This window comes from Epinephelus lanceolatus, chromosome 1 (genome assembly GCF_041903045.1).
Source record: "Epinephelus lanceolatus isolate andai-2023 chromosome 1, ASM4190304v1, whole genome shotgun sequence".
Taxonomy (NCBI): Eukaryota; Metazoa; Chordata; class Actinopteri; order Perciformes; family Serranidae; genus Epinephelus; species Epinephelus lanceolatus.
Window position 1 is genome coordinate 3,815,542 of NC_135734.1, and position 19,143 is coordinate 3,834,684.

General features: G+C 38.2%; 1 protein-coding gene across 5 annotated transcripts in view; it reads right to left on the minus strand.

Annotated features, from left to right (window-relative positions):
* The window catches only part of epha8 (eph receptor A8), a 343,102-nt gene that overhangs the window by 58,939 nt on the left and 265,020 nt on the right, over positions 1-19,143 (minus strand). For all 5 annotated transcript variants that reach the window (XM_033632678.2, XM_078169183.1, XM_033632677.2 and 2 more), the window contains exons 9-10: positions 16,036-16,160; positions 2,763-2,925 (exon numbers count right to left, since the gene is read on the minus strand). In XM_033632678.2, coding sequence (XP_033488569.2) covers positions 2,763-2,925; positions 16,036-16,160 — 288 coding nt within the window. The remainder of the gene's footprint in view (positions 1-2,762; positions 2,926-16,035; positions 16,161-19,143) is intronic.

Here is a 19,143-nt window from a genome sequence, read left to right on the forward strand (position 1 = left end):
TGCAATGAATGATGCAATATGGGGCGTTTACACGCAATTGTGCATGTGCTGGGAGGAGAAAATGTAAATATATTAATTTAGTACACGCAAAGTGATTTATCAAACGTGATAGCGATTTTGCAAATAGAAACTGCATCTATATTTAACACGTGTCAAAGGTAGGTGCAAACGGTTTGTATGCGTAATTGCGCACACATGGCTGCGATTATTGTTGCAAGAAGGAGACATCGAAACAATGAAAGAAGATGCAGAGAACACATTTTTCACCCTTGTGTGAACATTTTTGGAATGAATGAGGAAACAATCATTAAAACATATCGCCTATCCAGCATTGCCATTTTGGAACTATTCAGAGAAACAGTTTTCTGTTTTCCAAGTTGCGAGATTGGCAAGTTTGGAGATGGCTGGCTTGTAGGTGAGTCAATTTGTAAAATCCTTTGTAAATTAATTAAATTAAAAACAAGAGCGTGTTTCATATTGATTCATATGTTTTTAAGGTGATAGCGCATACCACCATACACCCCTTCTTCCTGACACCTGTTCTCAACCCGACCACTGCCGGAGAGATAAGGTACAACGAGGCGCATATCCGCACATGGAATATTGTGGAGCGCACCTTTGGAATCTTGAAGAGGAGGTTCCGTTGTTTGGATCACACTGGAGGAGCACTGCTGTACAGGCCAGAAAAAGTGGCCCAGATTGTAGTGACCTGCTGCATGCTACATAACATTGCCAAGCAACAAGGGCTGGAGCATAATGCCATGCCGGAGGAGAACGCCGACCTGCCCCCCCTCCCGTATGGAACAACAACTCAATGCTGCGGGAATGCGGACACGCAGCAATCTCATTCTAAGTCACTTCTTGTGAGCTGTTTGGTATATGCACTTATTTTTCTGTTTTCATTCAGTAATATGTAAAGCAGAAATGCACCTTGATTAAACATGTTGAAACATGCTGTAGATTAGAATACGAGTGCTAGTGTGACCCAATAAACTGCAGAGCATTGCAAAGTTAAGCAAATCAACATTTATTGAAAAAAGGTTGATTGAAATCACTTTTTAGATTCCAACTATTATTATCAAACGAAATAATCAGTGTCATTAACGTCTAATTATGTTAAGCCACGCAACATCATATTAAAGACACATTGTTTCAGTCACAAAATATATTAGGCTATAGCTCCAACATGTATTGTGGCAAAAAACAAAACTAAACAGTTCTTTATCGTATAGCCTATTTTACACAAAATGAATATTCATAGCCAATATAAGAAAACTTAAACGTGACAGTTGAGTATATTATTTGTGTTTCCTTTTACGCAGGTGGAACTTGCCCGCCGTGAGCACCTCTCCTCCCTCTCCGGTCCCTGGCTGTTGGTCACAGATTTCTTCCCATATAGCGTTCCTTTGTGAGACAGTCAGGTTTCTTTGCTGTAGCTCATTTAAGTGTTTACTGGCCTCATCTACCAACAAACACCTCTAATTCCATAGGGTCGAATTTCACTTTGCGTTTTCTCTCCAAACTCGCCCTGCTGCAAACCATAAAACACGCAAAACCCTGATTTAAATAGTGTGTCTCCAACACGTTTGCACCTCTTGTCATTTACACAATCACTCTTAGTAAATCACCCGCAAACCGCGGTTCAGCCCCACATGCAAAATTCTAGATTGCGCGGGCAACTTAGTACACGCAAATTGGGATCTTAGTAGATCTGGCCTTTTGTTGTTTGGATGTTTTGCCTTGATTTACTTACAAGTGATTTTTTATTTTATTTTCAATACAGCAAGTGAATTCAATTCTGAGTCTGTGTGTTTCATTAATTTTCACCCAGGTTCATAGCTATTAATCCAACTGCAATTGTTGCATTTACTTTATACTATATTACAATTTGTTTACATTATTTTTATACATATTATTAACAAACTAAGTATTTCATCATAAATGCTACACCAGACTAATTAAACTAACTTCAGTCTGATTATCAGGTTACCACTAATGTAGGTTACTGTTAAGACTAATACAAGCTACACCTCAACTACATAGACAGTCTGGTTTTCATAAACTTTAGGACTTATTGGTTACTCAGCATGTAGGGTGGTGGAATGTGTGCAGTCCTCTTGTTTTTAGAGTCTGAAAATGAATCAGTGTCAAGTGAAGGAGAGTCTGGGTCCAGTGAGCAGCAGAATGAATGGAGACTATTAGTCAGTGAAGCAGCACTGGGACTCCAACCAGGCAGGAAGTTTAACTTTGCAGACCTAGAGTCTTCTCTGCAGGTTTTCTGCCAAATCCCCTATTAGGACAGAAAAATGTTCTAATAAAAGATTGTATTTAGTAATTCCTAACTTTCAGGGTTGTACTTGCCTCAGGTGGACTGGCTCATGAGGACTTCTACCCCACCCCAGCTCTGTGTACAGCTGTTTGTGGCTGGAAAAGGGTGCAGTTTTGTTGACAGGATGACCCCCTAACAAAGTGCAGATCAATGGAACAGAGGGATGGACTGAGGTGGTTGTTGGCCTCACTTACACTTTAGCCATGAACCCTGTTGTGCAGTCTGGCCTGGCTGAAGATTTCAGTGCCAAGTCTTTTAACACAACAAGCTGTGTTCTTACTGGACTTTTTCCGCTGTATTAAAAAACACACATCTGCTAAAGGGTCCCTGTACCTCAGGGCAGGCAGCAGGTTTTAGGCAAACAGTCAATGATACAACATGTTTTTGTGTTTTTCTGCTTCTTGTAGACCATCACACACAAAACAGCACACACCTGCTTTCCCAGTCTGGATCTCCACATTCTGGCTGAAACGTCCGCAGCCTGCTGATGTTCTGGCTCGGACCTGGAAGATGTACTTGGTGCCTGGCTTCAGCCCTGACACTCGGGCGCTGGTGTTCTTGGACTTCAGAGTGGAGTAACTCTGCACTTCATTATCCTGTAACAGAAACAACCACATTTAGAGATCAGAATCAGGGAAATTGGCATATCAGCTCATGAGATCAATAGCCCTCATTTATGAAACATACTAGGAAAAACATCTGTCTGTAAAACATCTTTATAATCTTTTGTTTCAACACTGACAAAACCAAAATATGTTTAGATCATTTATCATCAAAAAAGAAGTAATTAAACCTTGCAACAGTGTAACTAGTTAAATACTAGCAGCTTATGGGTTATTACATGTTTGCTGGTGTCCGGTTCAGACACTGTGTATATAATATGCTATTATAACAATACCAACAGTATTTAATATAGAGGATAATACTATTAATACATGTAGGCATTTGGTCAGTACATAACATGGATGTGTAAATTAAATTTTCCAACCTCAGCTGGAGTTCGACTGACCACAGCAGTGATTTCTGTCAATAATGTGTATTAATGACTCCCTTTAATGCCACTTTGTCAGCGAGAACCAGATGGTTAAATTGGACCTGGCACGTCAGCGTCTCCATTTGTAGCTCAGAGAAGTTTCTCTTATTGGCTGTATGACACCTTTCTGCGTTATAAACTCGAAGGAAGAGGCCTCTAAACCCAGAATATATTGACATGGGATATTTAAATTACAATTGTTTTCAGCTGCCACATTTATTAACACCCGATCATTCCTTCACTGTGATCAGTGAGATAAGTATGTTTCATAAATCACATGTGAACCCTATCACATTTTTGTTGTTTTGTTTGATTGATAAATGAGGGCCTATTTGTTTCTCCATGAAAACACAAGCACCATATTGACGTTACATACACAGTGCACATTATTTACAGAAAGTTACAATATGTAACTGTAATTTTTCACAATGAATTAAATTATTATCTTCTCACAGGCTTTTATTTGTTATATTTTACCAAATTCAGAATTTTATTGTGAAATTTGTGCAGGTAAGTATAGTTATTCTACAGAACCATACTGCTAAATTACAGTAATTAGATGTACATAAACTAGTTGATATAAACTATAGTAGGATTAGTAGGAACATGCTGTTATATCACATTAATGTAATGGGCTTTAACTGTGAGGTTACAGTGAAATACAGTAATCTCCTCCAGGAGCATGCTGCTAAATCACAGTAATATGCAGGTATAACTACTGTGAGATTACAGTATACAGCTGTCATTTCACATCAATTTACTGTGAAAATGACACATTTACTGTGAAAGTAATGCAATTAGTAGTCAGTAATTTACTGTAAATGTCAAATATTTTACAGTGTAGTTTATAGCAAATAATGTGCTAGACTGATCATTTCACAACTCAAACGATGACCCCAATAAATCTGTTATAGCCAAGTTTTCTTGTTGGTTACACTTAAACCTGGATTTGTGGGGTGCCTAATAGCTCAATGGGTACAGCAGACATCCCACATACAAAGGCAATGTCCTTGCCTTTTGCTGCACGTCATCCCCTCTACCTTGCCCTTTCATGATAAATAATGTCCTATCAAATAAAGAGGCAAAAGCCAAAAAAATAAAGAAAAAAATGAAATGGATGTATAAGCTGTAAGACCTAATATATATATATATAATTTCTCTTCAAGAATTGACCGCAGTGATTTCTTCATCTAAATCATCAACATGTCTCTTAGACCCCATCCCAACTAGGCTACTTAAGGAGGTCTTTCCTTTAGTTAACACTCATATATTAGATATGATCAATATATCCTTATTAACAGGCTATGTACCACAGTCTTTTAAGGTAGCTGTAATTAAACCTCTACTAAAAAAGCCCACCCTGGATCCAGAGGTGTTAGCCAACTATAGACCAATATCTAATCTTCCCTTTCTTTTTTTTTTTTTATTGAAAGAAATGCAGTGAAATGTTACATACACACAGATTTGGCATACGGGGCATTTCCATCAGTTTTTCTATTTTATCCCCAATCCAGAATACCCTACCCACATCCCTTCCCGCAATCCCGATCAAATTAAGAAAGCAAGAGTAAGAAATAAACTAAAAGGATAATCAATAATGGTGAACAGAATAAGTAAATAAATAAATAAATAGATACACAACTTATATAAAATTAAATAAATAAATAATAATAAATAAAATACAAAAGATAAAAAAATAAAAAATTAAAAAAAAGAAAATTTTTGTTTTGAAACAGATTCAGCCATTAATAGCACAGATGTTGTTGCTGTACTTTCAGAGTCCCAAGGCCAGTTAGGTTATGCATACCTGGGACCACGCACAATACTCCCAAAACTATGCATACTAATCTTCCCTTTCTTTCAAAGCTCCTTGAGAAAGTAGTCGCAGACCAGCTGTGTGATTTTCTCAATGATAATAATTTATTTGAGGAATTTCAGTCAGGATTTAGAGTGCATCATAGCACTGAGACAGCACTAGTTAAAATTACAAATGACCTTCTGATTGCTTCAGACAAAGGACTCGTCTCTGTACTTGTTTTATTAGATCTTAGTGCGGCGTTTGACACTATTGACCATCAAATTCTGCTACAGAGACTGGAACACTTAATTGGCCTAAAAGGTTCTGCACTAAGCTGGTTTAAATCTTATCTGATCGTTTTAAGTTTGTTCACGTTCATAATGAATCATCCTTACGTACTAAAGTTTGTTTTGGAGTTCCACAAGGTTCTGTGCTTGGACCAATCCTATTTACTCTATATATGCTTCCTTTAGGTAATATCATTAGAAATCACTCTGTAAATTTCCATTGTTATGCGGATGATACACAGTTGCATTTATCTATGAAGCCAGAAGAAAGTAATCAATTAACTAAACTTCATAATTGCCTTAAAGACATAAAAACCTGGATGAGCTCCAATTTCCTGATGTTGAATTCAGACAAAACTGAAGTTATTGTTCTTGGCCCCAGACAACTCATAGACTCTTTATCTGATGACATAGTTTCTCTAGATGGCATTGCTCTGGCCTCTAGCACTACCGTAAGAAACCTCGGAGTAACATTTGATCAAGATTTGTCTTTTAATTCTCATTTAAAACAAACCTCATGGACTGCATTTTTTCATCTGTGTAATATTGCGAAAATTAGGCCTATCCTGACCCGAAAAGATGCAGAAAAATTGGTCCACACTTTTGTTACCTCAAGGCTGGATTACTGTAACTCTCTATTATCAGGTAGCTCTAGTAAGTCCTTAAACTCTCTCCAGCTAATTCAGAATGCAGCAGCACGTGTACTAACAGGAACTAAGAAACGAGATCATATTTCTCCTGTTTTAGCTTCTCTGCACTGGCTCCCTGTAAAATCCAGAACTGAATTTAAAATCCTACTGTTAACTTATAAAGCTCTAAATGGTCAGGCTCCGTCATATCTTAGAGAGCTCATACTGCCACATTATCCCACCAGAACACTGCGCTCGGAGAATGCAGGGTTACTCGTGGTCCCTAAAGTCTCCAAAAGTAGATCAGGAGCCAGAGCCTTCAGCTATCAGGCTCCTCTCCAGTGGTATCATCTTCCTGTTATGGTCCGGCAGGCAGACACCATCTCCACATTTAAGACTAGACTTAAGACTTTCCTCTTTGATAAAGCTTATAGTTAGGGCTGGCTCAGGCTTGCCTTGTACCAGCCCCTAGTTAGGCTGACTTAGGCCTAGTCTTCCGGAGGACCCCCTATAATACACCGGGCACCTTCTCTCCTTCTCTCTCTCTCTCTCGTATTCTATTACTGCATCTTGCTAACTCGGCCATTCTGGATGTCACTAACTCGGCTTCTTCTCCGGAGCCTTTGTGCTCCACTGTCTCTCAGGTTAACTTGTATTGCAGCGGTGCCTGGATACTGTGACCTGTGTGGTTGTGCTGCTGCCGTGGTCCTGCCAGATGCCTCTTGCTGCTGCTGTTATCATTAGTCATACTTCTACTGTTATTATACACATATGATTATTGTCACATATGTATACTATCAGAAATTAATATATACTTTCAACATATTGTACCACAGTAGCCAGAACTATAATTATAATATTATTACTTTCATTAATGTTGTTGTAAGCTACTGTCATTACCATCTGTCCTGCATCTCTCTCTGTCTCTGTCTCTGTCTCGCTCTCTTTCTGTCTCATTGTGACATACGGATTACTGTTAATTTATTATGCTGATCTGTTCTGTCCGACATCTATTGCACGTCTGTCCGTCCTGGAAGAGGGATCCCTCCTCAGTTGCTCTTCCTGAGGTTTCTACCGTTTTTTCTCCTGTTAAAGGGTTTTTTTTTGGGGAGTTTTTCCTTATCCGCTGTGAGGGTCCTAAGGACAGAGGGATGTTGTATGCTGTAAAGCCCTGTGAGGCAAATTGTGATTTGTGATATTGGGCTTTATAAATAAAATTGATTGATTGATTGATAAGGAGACCTGGATACAGCGTTGGAGGCAGGGCCCCTGTTCAGTCCTATTCAGTGGTGCATGAAGCTTAAAAAGTTCAACTTCCTGGACATGAAACTACCCAGATCATTCAAATTGAGTGTCAACTCATAGAGCAGGCACACCTGACACCTCCACCAGCTGAGCAGCTAATAAAATAATTTAATTGTGCCGCTCTCCTAGACTTTCCAAATGTTATTGGATTGGATTGATCAAAGTCTGTCAGCGATGCTCAAAACAATATATCCACTGATTTACTCTCTCAAAATTTAGGTCTATTGAGAAAAGAAAAGTCGTTTTTAGGCCCAATGGCATCATGTGACCAACCTGGAAGTTGTAATTCCACGGTTATGCCACTATGTCAAATTGGCATTAACTGGCAATAAACGATTTTGGGAGGAATCTAAATGTTTTTCTCTGTCATGTCAGGGGAAGAATACAGGGAGTTTTCAGTTTTTCTGCAAAAATATGTTTCATTTCTCAATATTATGCTGTTTTCATTACAGCGGTAGCACTGCTACCTGCATGCAGGTATCAATAAACTGAACACAGCCTCTGTAATTGTTCAAATAAATAACTAAATGTGTGTGCTTCAGTGCACAACCATACTTTTAAGTGTGGAGAGGAATGTCATCATTTCTTTAACCATCAAGTCAACTCAAACAATCAAAACAAGATATTTTCTGCCTTTGGCAGTTTATTTGAATAGATGTATATTAACATTAGCAATGTTGTTTTTTTGTGTATGAACTTTCCTTCCCGCAAATAGTCCATTCAAACAGTTGCTTTACCTACATTACAAACATGTAGATATGATTCAATTTATCCAAGTTTGGAGATATCTGTCATCTTTGCATCAACCCCCACCCAGTAGTCAAGGACTCACCCTCCTCACAAATCCAAATTTAAGTCCTCTCCATCAGGCATTCGATTGTCTTGAATAGCAGAAACAAATACACCCCTATCTCATAATTCTATCCATTTAACATTTCTTGCCACAGTTTTTGTCCACTGAGTTGTTTTAATTTTATTTTAATCAAGCCTAATAGCTCGATAGAGAATAAAATATGGAAAGCAGACACTGTGCACCTTAAAAAATGGTAGAGTATTGCATTTTTGAATCAGGTTTTCATTTAAATAAACTACTGGATTTGGATGCATTTCATTCAAGATTATTTGCTGCAAATTATTAAAAGAGTGCTCCAGGGAAGATGTTTTTCTGGTGGCAGATGTGGAAGTTAGCATCGCACTGGCCCCCTCGTCAAAAAGCCTGTGGAATTTTTCCATTTGATTTTAGATTACTGCCCAAAATAAGCTCTGTGGCAAACAAACATTTTATGATACTTACACATTTTATTCAGCAAGACAATCTGCACAAAAGAGCACAACTTTTCTGATTTATGAAGCCAAAATGCAATTACCATCAATAAAAACTGAACATTAAGCTCTGAACAAACTACACCATGGTTGCATGAGGCAACATCACCACCATAACAAGACTTTGAAGCTGTGTTCAGCGCAGCTCAGCATGGATTCAGCATTAACTTGTTTATTTGACAAGGACAAATGCTTAAGACACTGCCTCATATGTACAATACAAAGACACAATGCATATAGGTTTCTAACCATGGCTGATTTGCAATCCCTGTACCTGGTTAGGCTTTTAGAATTAACCCTTTGGGCCCTAGTTCTTTTTGGGGTATTTTTCCTGCCTTTACTTATAAGCTCATATCACAGTCATTATAAAGGCTACATGCACATGCTATATCTTGTTTTTGTTTTTTTGTTTTTTTCGGGACAATCTGGGCTACCCAGATTTGCCATTATTACATGTCCTTCTATGTGCCTGTATTTTATATAAATTTTTATATCAATGAAAAAAAAAAGCTGTGTTACTAAATTCTTACATTTTTACATGTATCTCACCATAGCAAGTTGGAAGTAGACATATTCTGCCATATATGAAGAGGGGAGACTCTCTGGAGTCTGGCAATATAAGAACCATGATGGTGGGACATTCTGTCACTTCACAGTTGTCACAAAACTGGCACAAACTGTGGTTTGTGCCAGGCGGACATGATTGCCAGAATTTTTTCATTATTGCAAGAAATTCCACTGACTCATTCACTCATTCGCAACTGCCTTTTATTGAGACAAATAGAAGCTTCAAAGTTCATGAGCTGGGTATTTACTTACTATTTTATGTTGTAGAACAAAACTTTAAGTGTCTTATGGCCTGTCTTAATCACAGACCTTATTTCAGGCATCTAACAAAAAACCCATTAAAAAAACCTATTGACTTTGAGACGGGAATGGTGAGTGGTTAAATGCTTACTCATTTCTGGGGTTTAGGGCTCATTCCTGGTGGACTCTATTATCTAGTTTTTGAGGAAATAGTAGTGGATTCCTCAACAAGATTTATACTACAGTTTTTTTGTGGAGCAAATAATCAATTAGAGATTTTCTGTAAGTTAACACACAAAATCTTTGCATGTTTCAACAACAACTGACAGAATTTTCTTCCTTATTTTTACCCAGTCTGTTCTCATTCTCAGGTCTTCAGTAACTGATGTTTGGTCACACCCCTCGGCATCTGATACCCTTTAGCCTCTGTAAGACACACCAGGCTTTCAGCTTACTACAGGGTAAACCCATCTGCTGCAGTATGAGACTCAGGGGTGGATGAGTCACACAAACACCAATCTGGAAATCCATCGGTAAAAAAAAAAAAAAAAAAAATTTTCTTCCTTTACCTCTGGAGGCACAGCCCGGAGTTTTTCAACTAACGGCGATCGCTCACGCCCTTAACTTCCGGCGGTGCCCCCAGGGAATCACTGTGTTGTTTACAAATACTTCGGGTAGAAAACCAGCAGAGTTTAGCTATATATCACATTTTTCACGTCACTATATCACCGTGTAGACTAATCTGAGGTTTGTTAAGTCTATAAACACAATGATTGAACAAACGTTACTATTTCTGTGTGTTTTGTAATTAACATGGTTATTGTAGATTAGCTGGGCTAACCGTTAGCTGTTAACGTTAGCCGTTAGCGGTGTCTGTAATAACCATAGACTGTATAAAAATAAGGTAATAACTCAATAAACGGTCCGTGAATAAAATATTTTTCCAGCGGATATCTTAGTTACAACATGAGTGAGCTAGCAAAGCAGTTTTTTGTTGCTATGTGTGGTATTTATTCAGTTATGGGAAATCACGATGTCTAGAAAGCATCAGTGGCTGCAGCTGACAGGGACAGTTAGCAAAGCTAACATCAGGATGTCATCTGTTAAAAGCCTCCCGTTGTCGGATACAACATGAAACTACTCCAGTTTGCTCAATCATGTTGTAACTAAGACATCCACTGGAAAAAAAACATTTTTTTCACGTTGATGAGATGGCGTTTTGGCTGGAGCGGTCGCTATGGACGTGGAGCTTGCTGTTTCTGTAGGTACACATTTCCTGGGGACACCTGCACGTCTCGGTCACGCCCCCTCCATTGTGATTGGCTAAAGCGCAGCATCGTTCAAACTCAAAGCCCTGCCCTCCCCGCCTCTGTAGTCGTCTTTCACACAGGGCTGCCGACAGATTCTACACTGTAAATTGCAGAATCTGTCTTGAGAGATTACACAAACACAGGCCTTTCACCCAAGAGACAAGTTTCATGTCCCAGTCTAATTTTAACCCAAACCATAATCTCTTTCTTAACTTAACCAAACAGTTTTGTTGCCTAAAGAAGTTTTGGTGCCAAAACCGAAGTTTCTTGAGAAAATGGAAGTGAAAAGACACTGTAAACATGTAACAAGCAGAAACTGGTCTGTCCAAAATGCTACAGAAGCACCTACAGGCGGATTTAGACTTGCGCATCAGCTCTATGCAGAGCTTATGCTGTAGCCTACACATGTGGCTGATACTGTTGCAAGCATTTATACTTGTGTGGTGGTGTGTCTGTCACTGCAGTTACACCGCCAAACAACCTGATCTCACAGAAATACGTGAAATGATCTCAACGTCTTAACACCGCATTCCGTGGTGGCAGCAAGTAACGATTCTATTTGACAACTCTATAACTGGAGGATCTACCATCCCAAAAACTGTTTGTAGATTACTAGCTAAAATATCTGAAATTGAAAAACATCCTTACTTTTTCTTAACATTGTTCATCTAGGTGCAGTGTATTTACTAGTTCGGCTTTACTAGATATTTGATATATTCAGTAGATATATCTTTTGACAACCCTATTTTACAACTCTATTTTACAAGCCGCAAAAAACTACTGTCCCAAAAAGGCCGTTTCTAGAGTACTAGCTAAAATATATGAAATTAAACAACATCCTTACTTTTTCTTAACATAGTTCATCTAGGTGCAGTGTAATTACCAGTTTGGCTTTACTACATATTTAATATATTCAGTAGATGTATCTTTTTATGAATCTCTTTAGAACCCTACTTTGCAAATCAGAAGAACTACAACTATGTTGCTGATATGTATCAAGCTGCATGGAACTGTGGACTTTAAGGGGGTGGTAAACACATTTGTGTAATCAGATTTTAAATATCTAATTTCTAAATGGGTGAAAATTAATTTTATCCATATTTTACCCATATCTGACAGCACCCCCAGTTGTTGACTACACTCACATGATAGCTGAGGTCAAGAGCTCTCTATAACAGTTGGTCCTATGTCTGTACCCCCTTATGTTGCTGAATTATAAGCCTTCAAACATGCACCGAGGTCAAGGTTCAAAGGTCAGTATTTCAAAGCAGAAGCCATGTAGAAACCATGAGACCTTTCCATTGATGTATTTGGTTTAGCTCTACAACAAAGTTTTGATTTTTTTCATTTTTTGGACACAAGCCATGCCAGGTGTAGTTTCAGAGAACATTTTCAGAAGGCCCAGTGTATAAAATGATTTTTTTGTTTGTTTGTTTGCTTCTTTTTTACTGTAGATAGTTACTAAAATGAGTCATCCTCAGACAATACAATACTACTAAAAAGTAAACCAATAATAACAATAATGAAATAAGCAAAAATAATATTAAAAGTATACTGAAATTTTAAAATCTATTTACAGAGTGGAATGGTAGCCTAATAGATAACTTAGACACTATTTATTATTGTATTTACTTTTAGCATGCTCTACTTTTATCTACTGTAGATGTTTTAATTTATTTAATAACTAATTTATTTTATGTTACATTTTGGTATTTTACGTCATTTGTCATAGTTTAGTTCTTAAATCCAGTGTTTCCTCAGTGGGAGCCGTGTGCACCAGGGGGCAGCCGCTGGTTCTGGCTGTTGTGGCGCTGGCTGGGGTCCACTCTCCCCTGGTGGGGTGGAGGGTTCAGACCATTGCCTTTTGGCGGTGACGCTGGGCTCTTCCCCTGCCTGGGCCGGGATGCAGGTTCCTGCTGGCAGCTGGGTTGCCGGGAGCGGCGGCCGCCTCCCGATGCGGATGGCTCCATGTGATGGTGTTTCCTCTCTGGTTCTTCTGTGCTCAGCCTTATTTTTTTCTTCTTATTTATTTATTTATTTATTTATTTATTTATTTATATATTTATTTTTATTTTTCTTCTATTTTTTATCACATGGGGATGGGGGTGAGGGAGGTGAGGGGGTCTGTGAGGGATCTGCTGGGGATGGGGGGACTCTGCTTTTAACATGTAAAGCAATTTGTGCTACATTTTATTGTATGGAAAGTTCTCTATAAATAAAGATTGATTGATTGATTGATTGTTAATAGTCCGGAAATCCCGTCTTCATCCTGTTTATATTGCCATGGCACAAGATTTGATGCACACACACACACACACACACACACACACACACACTTAAAACACAAACACCCACACACACTTTTCTTAATAGAGATAGTGGCGTTTGGATTGGGTTGCGGCAGATGGGCGGCAATTTGAAATAGAATGAAGCCCACAGATGGCAGACAGTACAAAAAAGTAGTGAGACGTGCCCCATTCGCCCACAGCACAATGCTCTTAAAGCCCTACACTATCAAAAGCTGGCAAATACATTTATTTTATTTTATTTTATGGCCTTGACATTAACCTTTCATATTGTTGAGTTATCAAGGATGCTTTTGTGTTTTTGTGTGTATACAGGAATGTTAAAGATATCATTGAGGAAAACGAGGTTGACGTGACGTTGTTGAATCAGGGAATCCGTGTGTCCACCACGACAATGGATCCTAATTGACTTTACATTAGCATTGTTTCTGTGGTACCGGCACGTAATTTCAACCCATTACGTGCTGCCACCACGGAATGCGGTGTTAAGAGGTCGTGGTCATTTCACATATTTCTGTGAGATCAGGTTGCCTCCAAAACACTAGTGGGCGGTGAGGTTTCTGTGAAGTGCCCTAAAGTCTAGATGATTCAATTAAACATGGCTTAATAACACTATTTCACTGACAATGCACTGAAAAAAATGCATCAGTGAGCGCGTTTACATGCACACTAATAAACCGATCATTATCTGATTTCTGGAGTTACCTGATTATTCAAGTGGTCATGTAAACAGCATAATCCAATAGACTTTATCAGATAAACGCCATTATCTAAGCAGTCAGATTATTCGGTGCATGTATACCCTTTAATCTGGTTTCTTTCGGGTTTTGCTATTTTATATTCCCACTCCACTACATTTTAGAGGGAAATATTGTACTTTCTACTCCACTACATTAATCTGACAGCTTTTGTTTCCTTTCAGATAAAGATTTTACATAAAATAATATATTTTTATATTCTCAGTGTTTAAATTGTCACTTTTATTTTATCTTACTTATATGTTATGCACTTTGTGTGACACGTTTATATACAATACTCTCGTATATTGCACTTTGCAGTACTTTTACTCCAAATCTACCCAAAGTATGTAAAATTGGCTCCACATTGATAAACTACACATTCGAATGCTCTCACATGTATTTGTTAATGATAAAAACAAACAGTACTGTAAGAATATAAACTGGCATGATGAGTGCTTTATTTTGCAAATATATGACTTGCATACTTTTCAAGGTTTTTCAAGGATATGAGTACCTACTGTAACAAGAAGTTTGAGTTTTATGTCATGTACTTGAGGAGAAATCCAGCTGAAGGACTGAATCATGTAAACCAGGTTTTTCTGATTATCAGATTATTGAAGTGCATGTAAACGCATCAAATCGGATTATTACCATTACCTGATTATTCACAGTTATCTGATTATTGTGCGCATGTAACCGTGCTCACTGTCTTAAAAAATGGTGGAAAAGGGCAGATCTACCATTCATGAAAAGCTTTACTAACACACTGCTCCTCTTTTTACGATCTAATCTTCACTATATTTCCTTTTCTATTTCTATTTTTTTTGTCTTTCTATTTATTTACATAAATGAATAAAACCTTGTCTGCCAATCAAATGTAACTGGCAGGTAATTACCTCAGACATCGACTGATGTCCTTCTTTCAATCAGAAAAATGACAGGTACTTTGAGGAGTCTCCATCTTATTTTCATGCGTCCTTTCAGGTAATTCATTTATGATGCATCGTTTGTTCAAATGTAGATTCTCAAGACTTATTAGGCCTATCTGCCATGCAAAGTTTTATTTTTTATGTACATATCCATTAAAAAGGGCTTGCATTTGTTGTTTTGAAGGAATTCTTTCTTTGGAAGTCTTGATTAACAATAAAGTTCCTCATCATCATCATTGCTATTCTCACCTTGTTTTCGTCTGCCTTCTGTAGCACTTTGGCAAACTTAATTGATGGATACTTTATAAGTGTGGAGGTAATATGAGTTCAACAATAGTAAGAGGTGCAAGGTGCATCCAAACAGCAGAATCAGTGAATCATTCATGTGTCCTTAGAAAGGATAAGAACCTAACTATGAAGAAGTGCCAGGTGCAGAAATAACAAGCATTTTTTGTCTTTATTATCATCCTGGTGTGGTGCTGCAGCAGCCGCCACCCTCGCTGTGACTCATTGTTGTTTAGCACAGTTGTATAGAAACCTTAAGAAAGCACATTGCTGACTTGTCCACTTGAAATCCCCCCACAGGCGTCTCGCCCCCTGAGCAAGGCCAGATTAAGACAGCAGCACAAGAGATGAGCTAATCCTTCAGCACTCCCCCCAACATCCTTCTTGTTTGTCTATGAGACTGCCTTTATCCAAGCTGCTCTCTCTGCAATTTCTATAATCACACACACAAACATCTACTCACCCAAGCACCCATTGCATGTACATATTCACGTGCACACTCACAGCAATTAGCTCGTCGCAAGGCTTATGCTCCCGCCAGCAGCTTGCTGTCACTGTCACTTTCGCTAAGTTGGAATCTACACTGTCTCATCATCCTTCTTGCTCTCCCTCTCTCGACCCCCATTTCCTTTCAATTAGCTGAGCTACCAGCAGGATCTTTTTCTAGGATTAAGTTATCCAGAGTCTATCCAACCACTCCCCTGCATTCACAATATCTTGGCTCAGTTTAGTCACCACCCTTTGAAGACACAGAGCTTATGTTCTCCAGGTAGAGCAGAGACTGTTGTCACATTCTTTTCCTCTAATAAGCTGCTGGATGGTTTCATATTAGCTTTTTTTGGGAAAAAAATGGAATCTGTTGACACAACCCTGAAACAAATGACTCCAGTATTTGGTTTTGTGCTGTTTAAGGACACCACTTGAGTGGTACAGATGCAGCAGTTAGTTGAGTACCTTTTCATAGTATTTGATGTCGTACTCCAGGATCACTCCATTGGGCTGGTCAGGTTCATGCCAGAGCAGAGTCACGCTGTTCTGGCTGGTGTTCTCCTGGCGGATGGCTAACACTTCAGAGGGAGCTGCACAAGAAACAGGAGAGATTACTACTTTGTCAGTTAAAGATGTGGTTCCTCAACCACCACCACATATAAAAGGTGATGAGATTACGCTGATGTCCTGATTACACATGAAATACATTCAGACAGATCCTGTTGTGTGAAGGTATCTTATTTATTTATTCAGTTATTCATTTAGTGCATTTACATTTTTTATTTCTTTTCCCTTGTTTTTGAATATTTTGTTCTTTAATATACTTTTAGTATCTTGTTATCTGTTATTATTTGTACATGTAGCTCTATTTGCTGTGGTTTATGTTGCTGTGGACATTTGCTCTTAAGGGAAAATTAATAGCATGATTCAAGACAGAATGCTTAATTATTTATTTTACATTAAGGTGGTTTTGACAGCTACATGAGACTTCATAAACAGACTTCATAAACTCTTTACTAAGTTGAGGTCATTTGGGCAGACCCTTTGAGATGCTTGGGGCATGTCTGCTGAATGAAGGACACGCAGCTGTGAAGAGACAGACTCTCGTTAGCTGCTAATCCAGAAGCATACAGTCTATAGCAACACAGCACATCCTCCGGGAGCCAAAGCAGCCAGGAAGACTGAAAGGTCTGTTAGTGACCGCTGTTTAGCTTGTGTTTGTATTACTGGGGTAGGGGTATGCCATATCATCTTGTACACGATAATATGGGTATAATTGTTAATATAATATGAAAAATTTATATCATGATAGTCACAGTATCTCAACTGACATATTGATGTCATCTGCAGGCAACAAGCATGGCTGAAAGCCAAATTATTACTAACTCCACGGTGGTTCCGAGAGGAGCAGCTTCAGTAGTGTAGAATAAACTGTAGCGTCCTGAATGTTTTATGAACAGCCTCGGACTTCTCAGACTCTTTTAGCAACTTACTGCACAGAGGGAACTCATTCAACGACTCCTCTGGCAGCAGCACAGCGTCTCTCCCTCTCCTCTTTTGCTGTGCATACATGGGAGTCGGTCTCGTCAAGTGATTTTGTCATAAATCTTTGGTAATGTAATCCTACATGACCCTAGCGGCTTCACAAAAAACTACATATATGTGAAATGTGCAATGGTTATGGTAACATAACAGCCTGTCTCAGGTTACAGCGTGATGATTAGAGGAGAATGTGAACCAAAAAAAAAACAACTCAATCATTCAGGATTTTGCTTAAAGAGAAGGACATTGCCTGTTGATTGACATATATATATAGATCCCAGGGTACATTTCTTTTTATTTTGTATTTGGGAACTGTTTAAATGTGTAATTTGTGGTAGATTTTATTTAGTTGTACTGTTAATATTGTATACAGAATCTGAATCTCACTCTGAGTTACTTTAGTTGTTTAGTTTTTACTGAATATGTAAAGGGAAACTGTTAGGTTGACATGTAAAACTATATCATTTATTTCGTTGCAAATCTATTTTCTTCAAATAATATTTTTTTTTTCTAATTTGTCATATCATCAAGAATATTGTTATCCCAAAAATACTATAAATATAATAATATAGTGTAATATAGAATTATATATATATTATATATTATAATAGTGATATTATTTAAGGGCCATATCACCCATCCCTAGACTGTGAGAAGTTTGTTCATGTACTCATTAGCCTGAAAGTATGGAAGCCCATTTCCGCCACTTGATGGAAAAAAATTAGATCTATTAACTCAAAATAATGAGATACTAAGTCAAAATAATGACTTACTAAGTGAAAATAATGAGATACTAAGTCAAAATAATGACTTACTAAGTGAAAATAATGACTTGCTAAGTCAAAATAATGAGATACCAAGTCCAATAATGAGGTGAATGAGTACAGTTTCAGCCTTCGACAATCCATACTCTTCATCTCTCAGTCACGATGGATAATATCATTGAGGGATACTAACTTAAAACAGTGAGGTAATAACTCATGTACATCGGATATGCCACACATGATGTGACGTATGGGGTATGTTTGGCTACTTAAGTAGTCTACAAATTACAAAATGTAGTAAAATAGTGTTGATTTTAAGTGTTCTGTTTGGCTAAGGCATATGTTAATTATACAACAGTTAGTTCCGACCGAGTAATTTGACTGGACGAGAAGCATTCCGTGAGTGCTGATATAGAGTATAACATCACTGGGACTTGTAACAGTAAAATCACTCTGCTCACAGGTGTTAAAAATATAAACACAACCGTTAATTAACCAACTGTCACACTCGCTACACTGACACAAACTGACACTAGCGTTACACCAAGAAGATGGATATTTTCCCCAAAATTACATTTGAATTAAATTATGAGTGGTCGTCAGGAGAGCCAGGAGTCTTCTGTGCAGTCCTCCAGGCAGGGGCGTCGTTTCAGCAAAAGCTAAGGCATGGCAATATGACATGATGTCACAGGGCTACTGATGATGGAGTTTCAAAAATATGAACTTATATAAAACTTCACTTTGGTCTTTGACCTGTCAGAAGTACATACTATGCTATTGAAAACTGTTTCAAAGGACATGAAGCTCACATTCATAATACCTCATGTCTGCATGTAATGCACGACGTGGTGAGAGCAGTGAAAACATTGGACCTATTTCAGCGCATACTTCAGCACCACGGACAGCGAGCGGACGTTTAATTATCATTATTTAACTTCACAGAAAATAAATAAAATAAATTAATTACAAGCTCATTGCTAGAAGATAACCAAGGGGTCCGGTATATGAAACACAGTAAAACAAAGGCCAATTTGGTACAATACTGTATAGGCGAATTTATTGGAGTGTCTCCAGAGACTGAAAATACAAGCTTAACATGCCGACATGAAGAAAAAAACCCCACATACAATCAGACAGGCTTCAAGACATCATTTAGACAGGCTGTCTACAGCAGCAGAGCAAAATGCTTTTACAACACATAAATACCGTATTTTTCCAAATAGTAGCCCGGGCGTTTATTTCACAAAATCGATTTTGACCCCAGGTG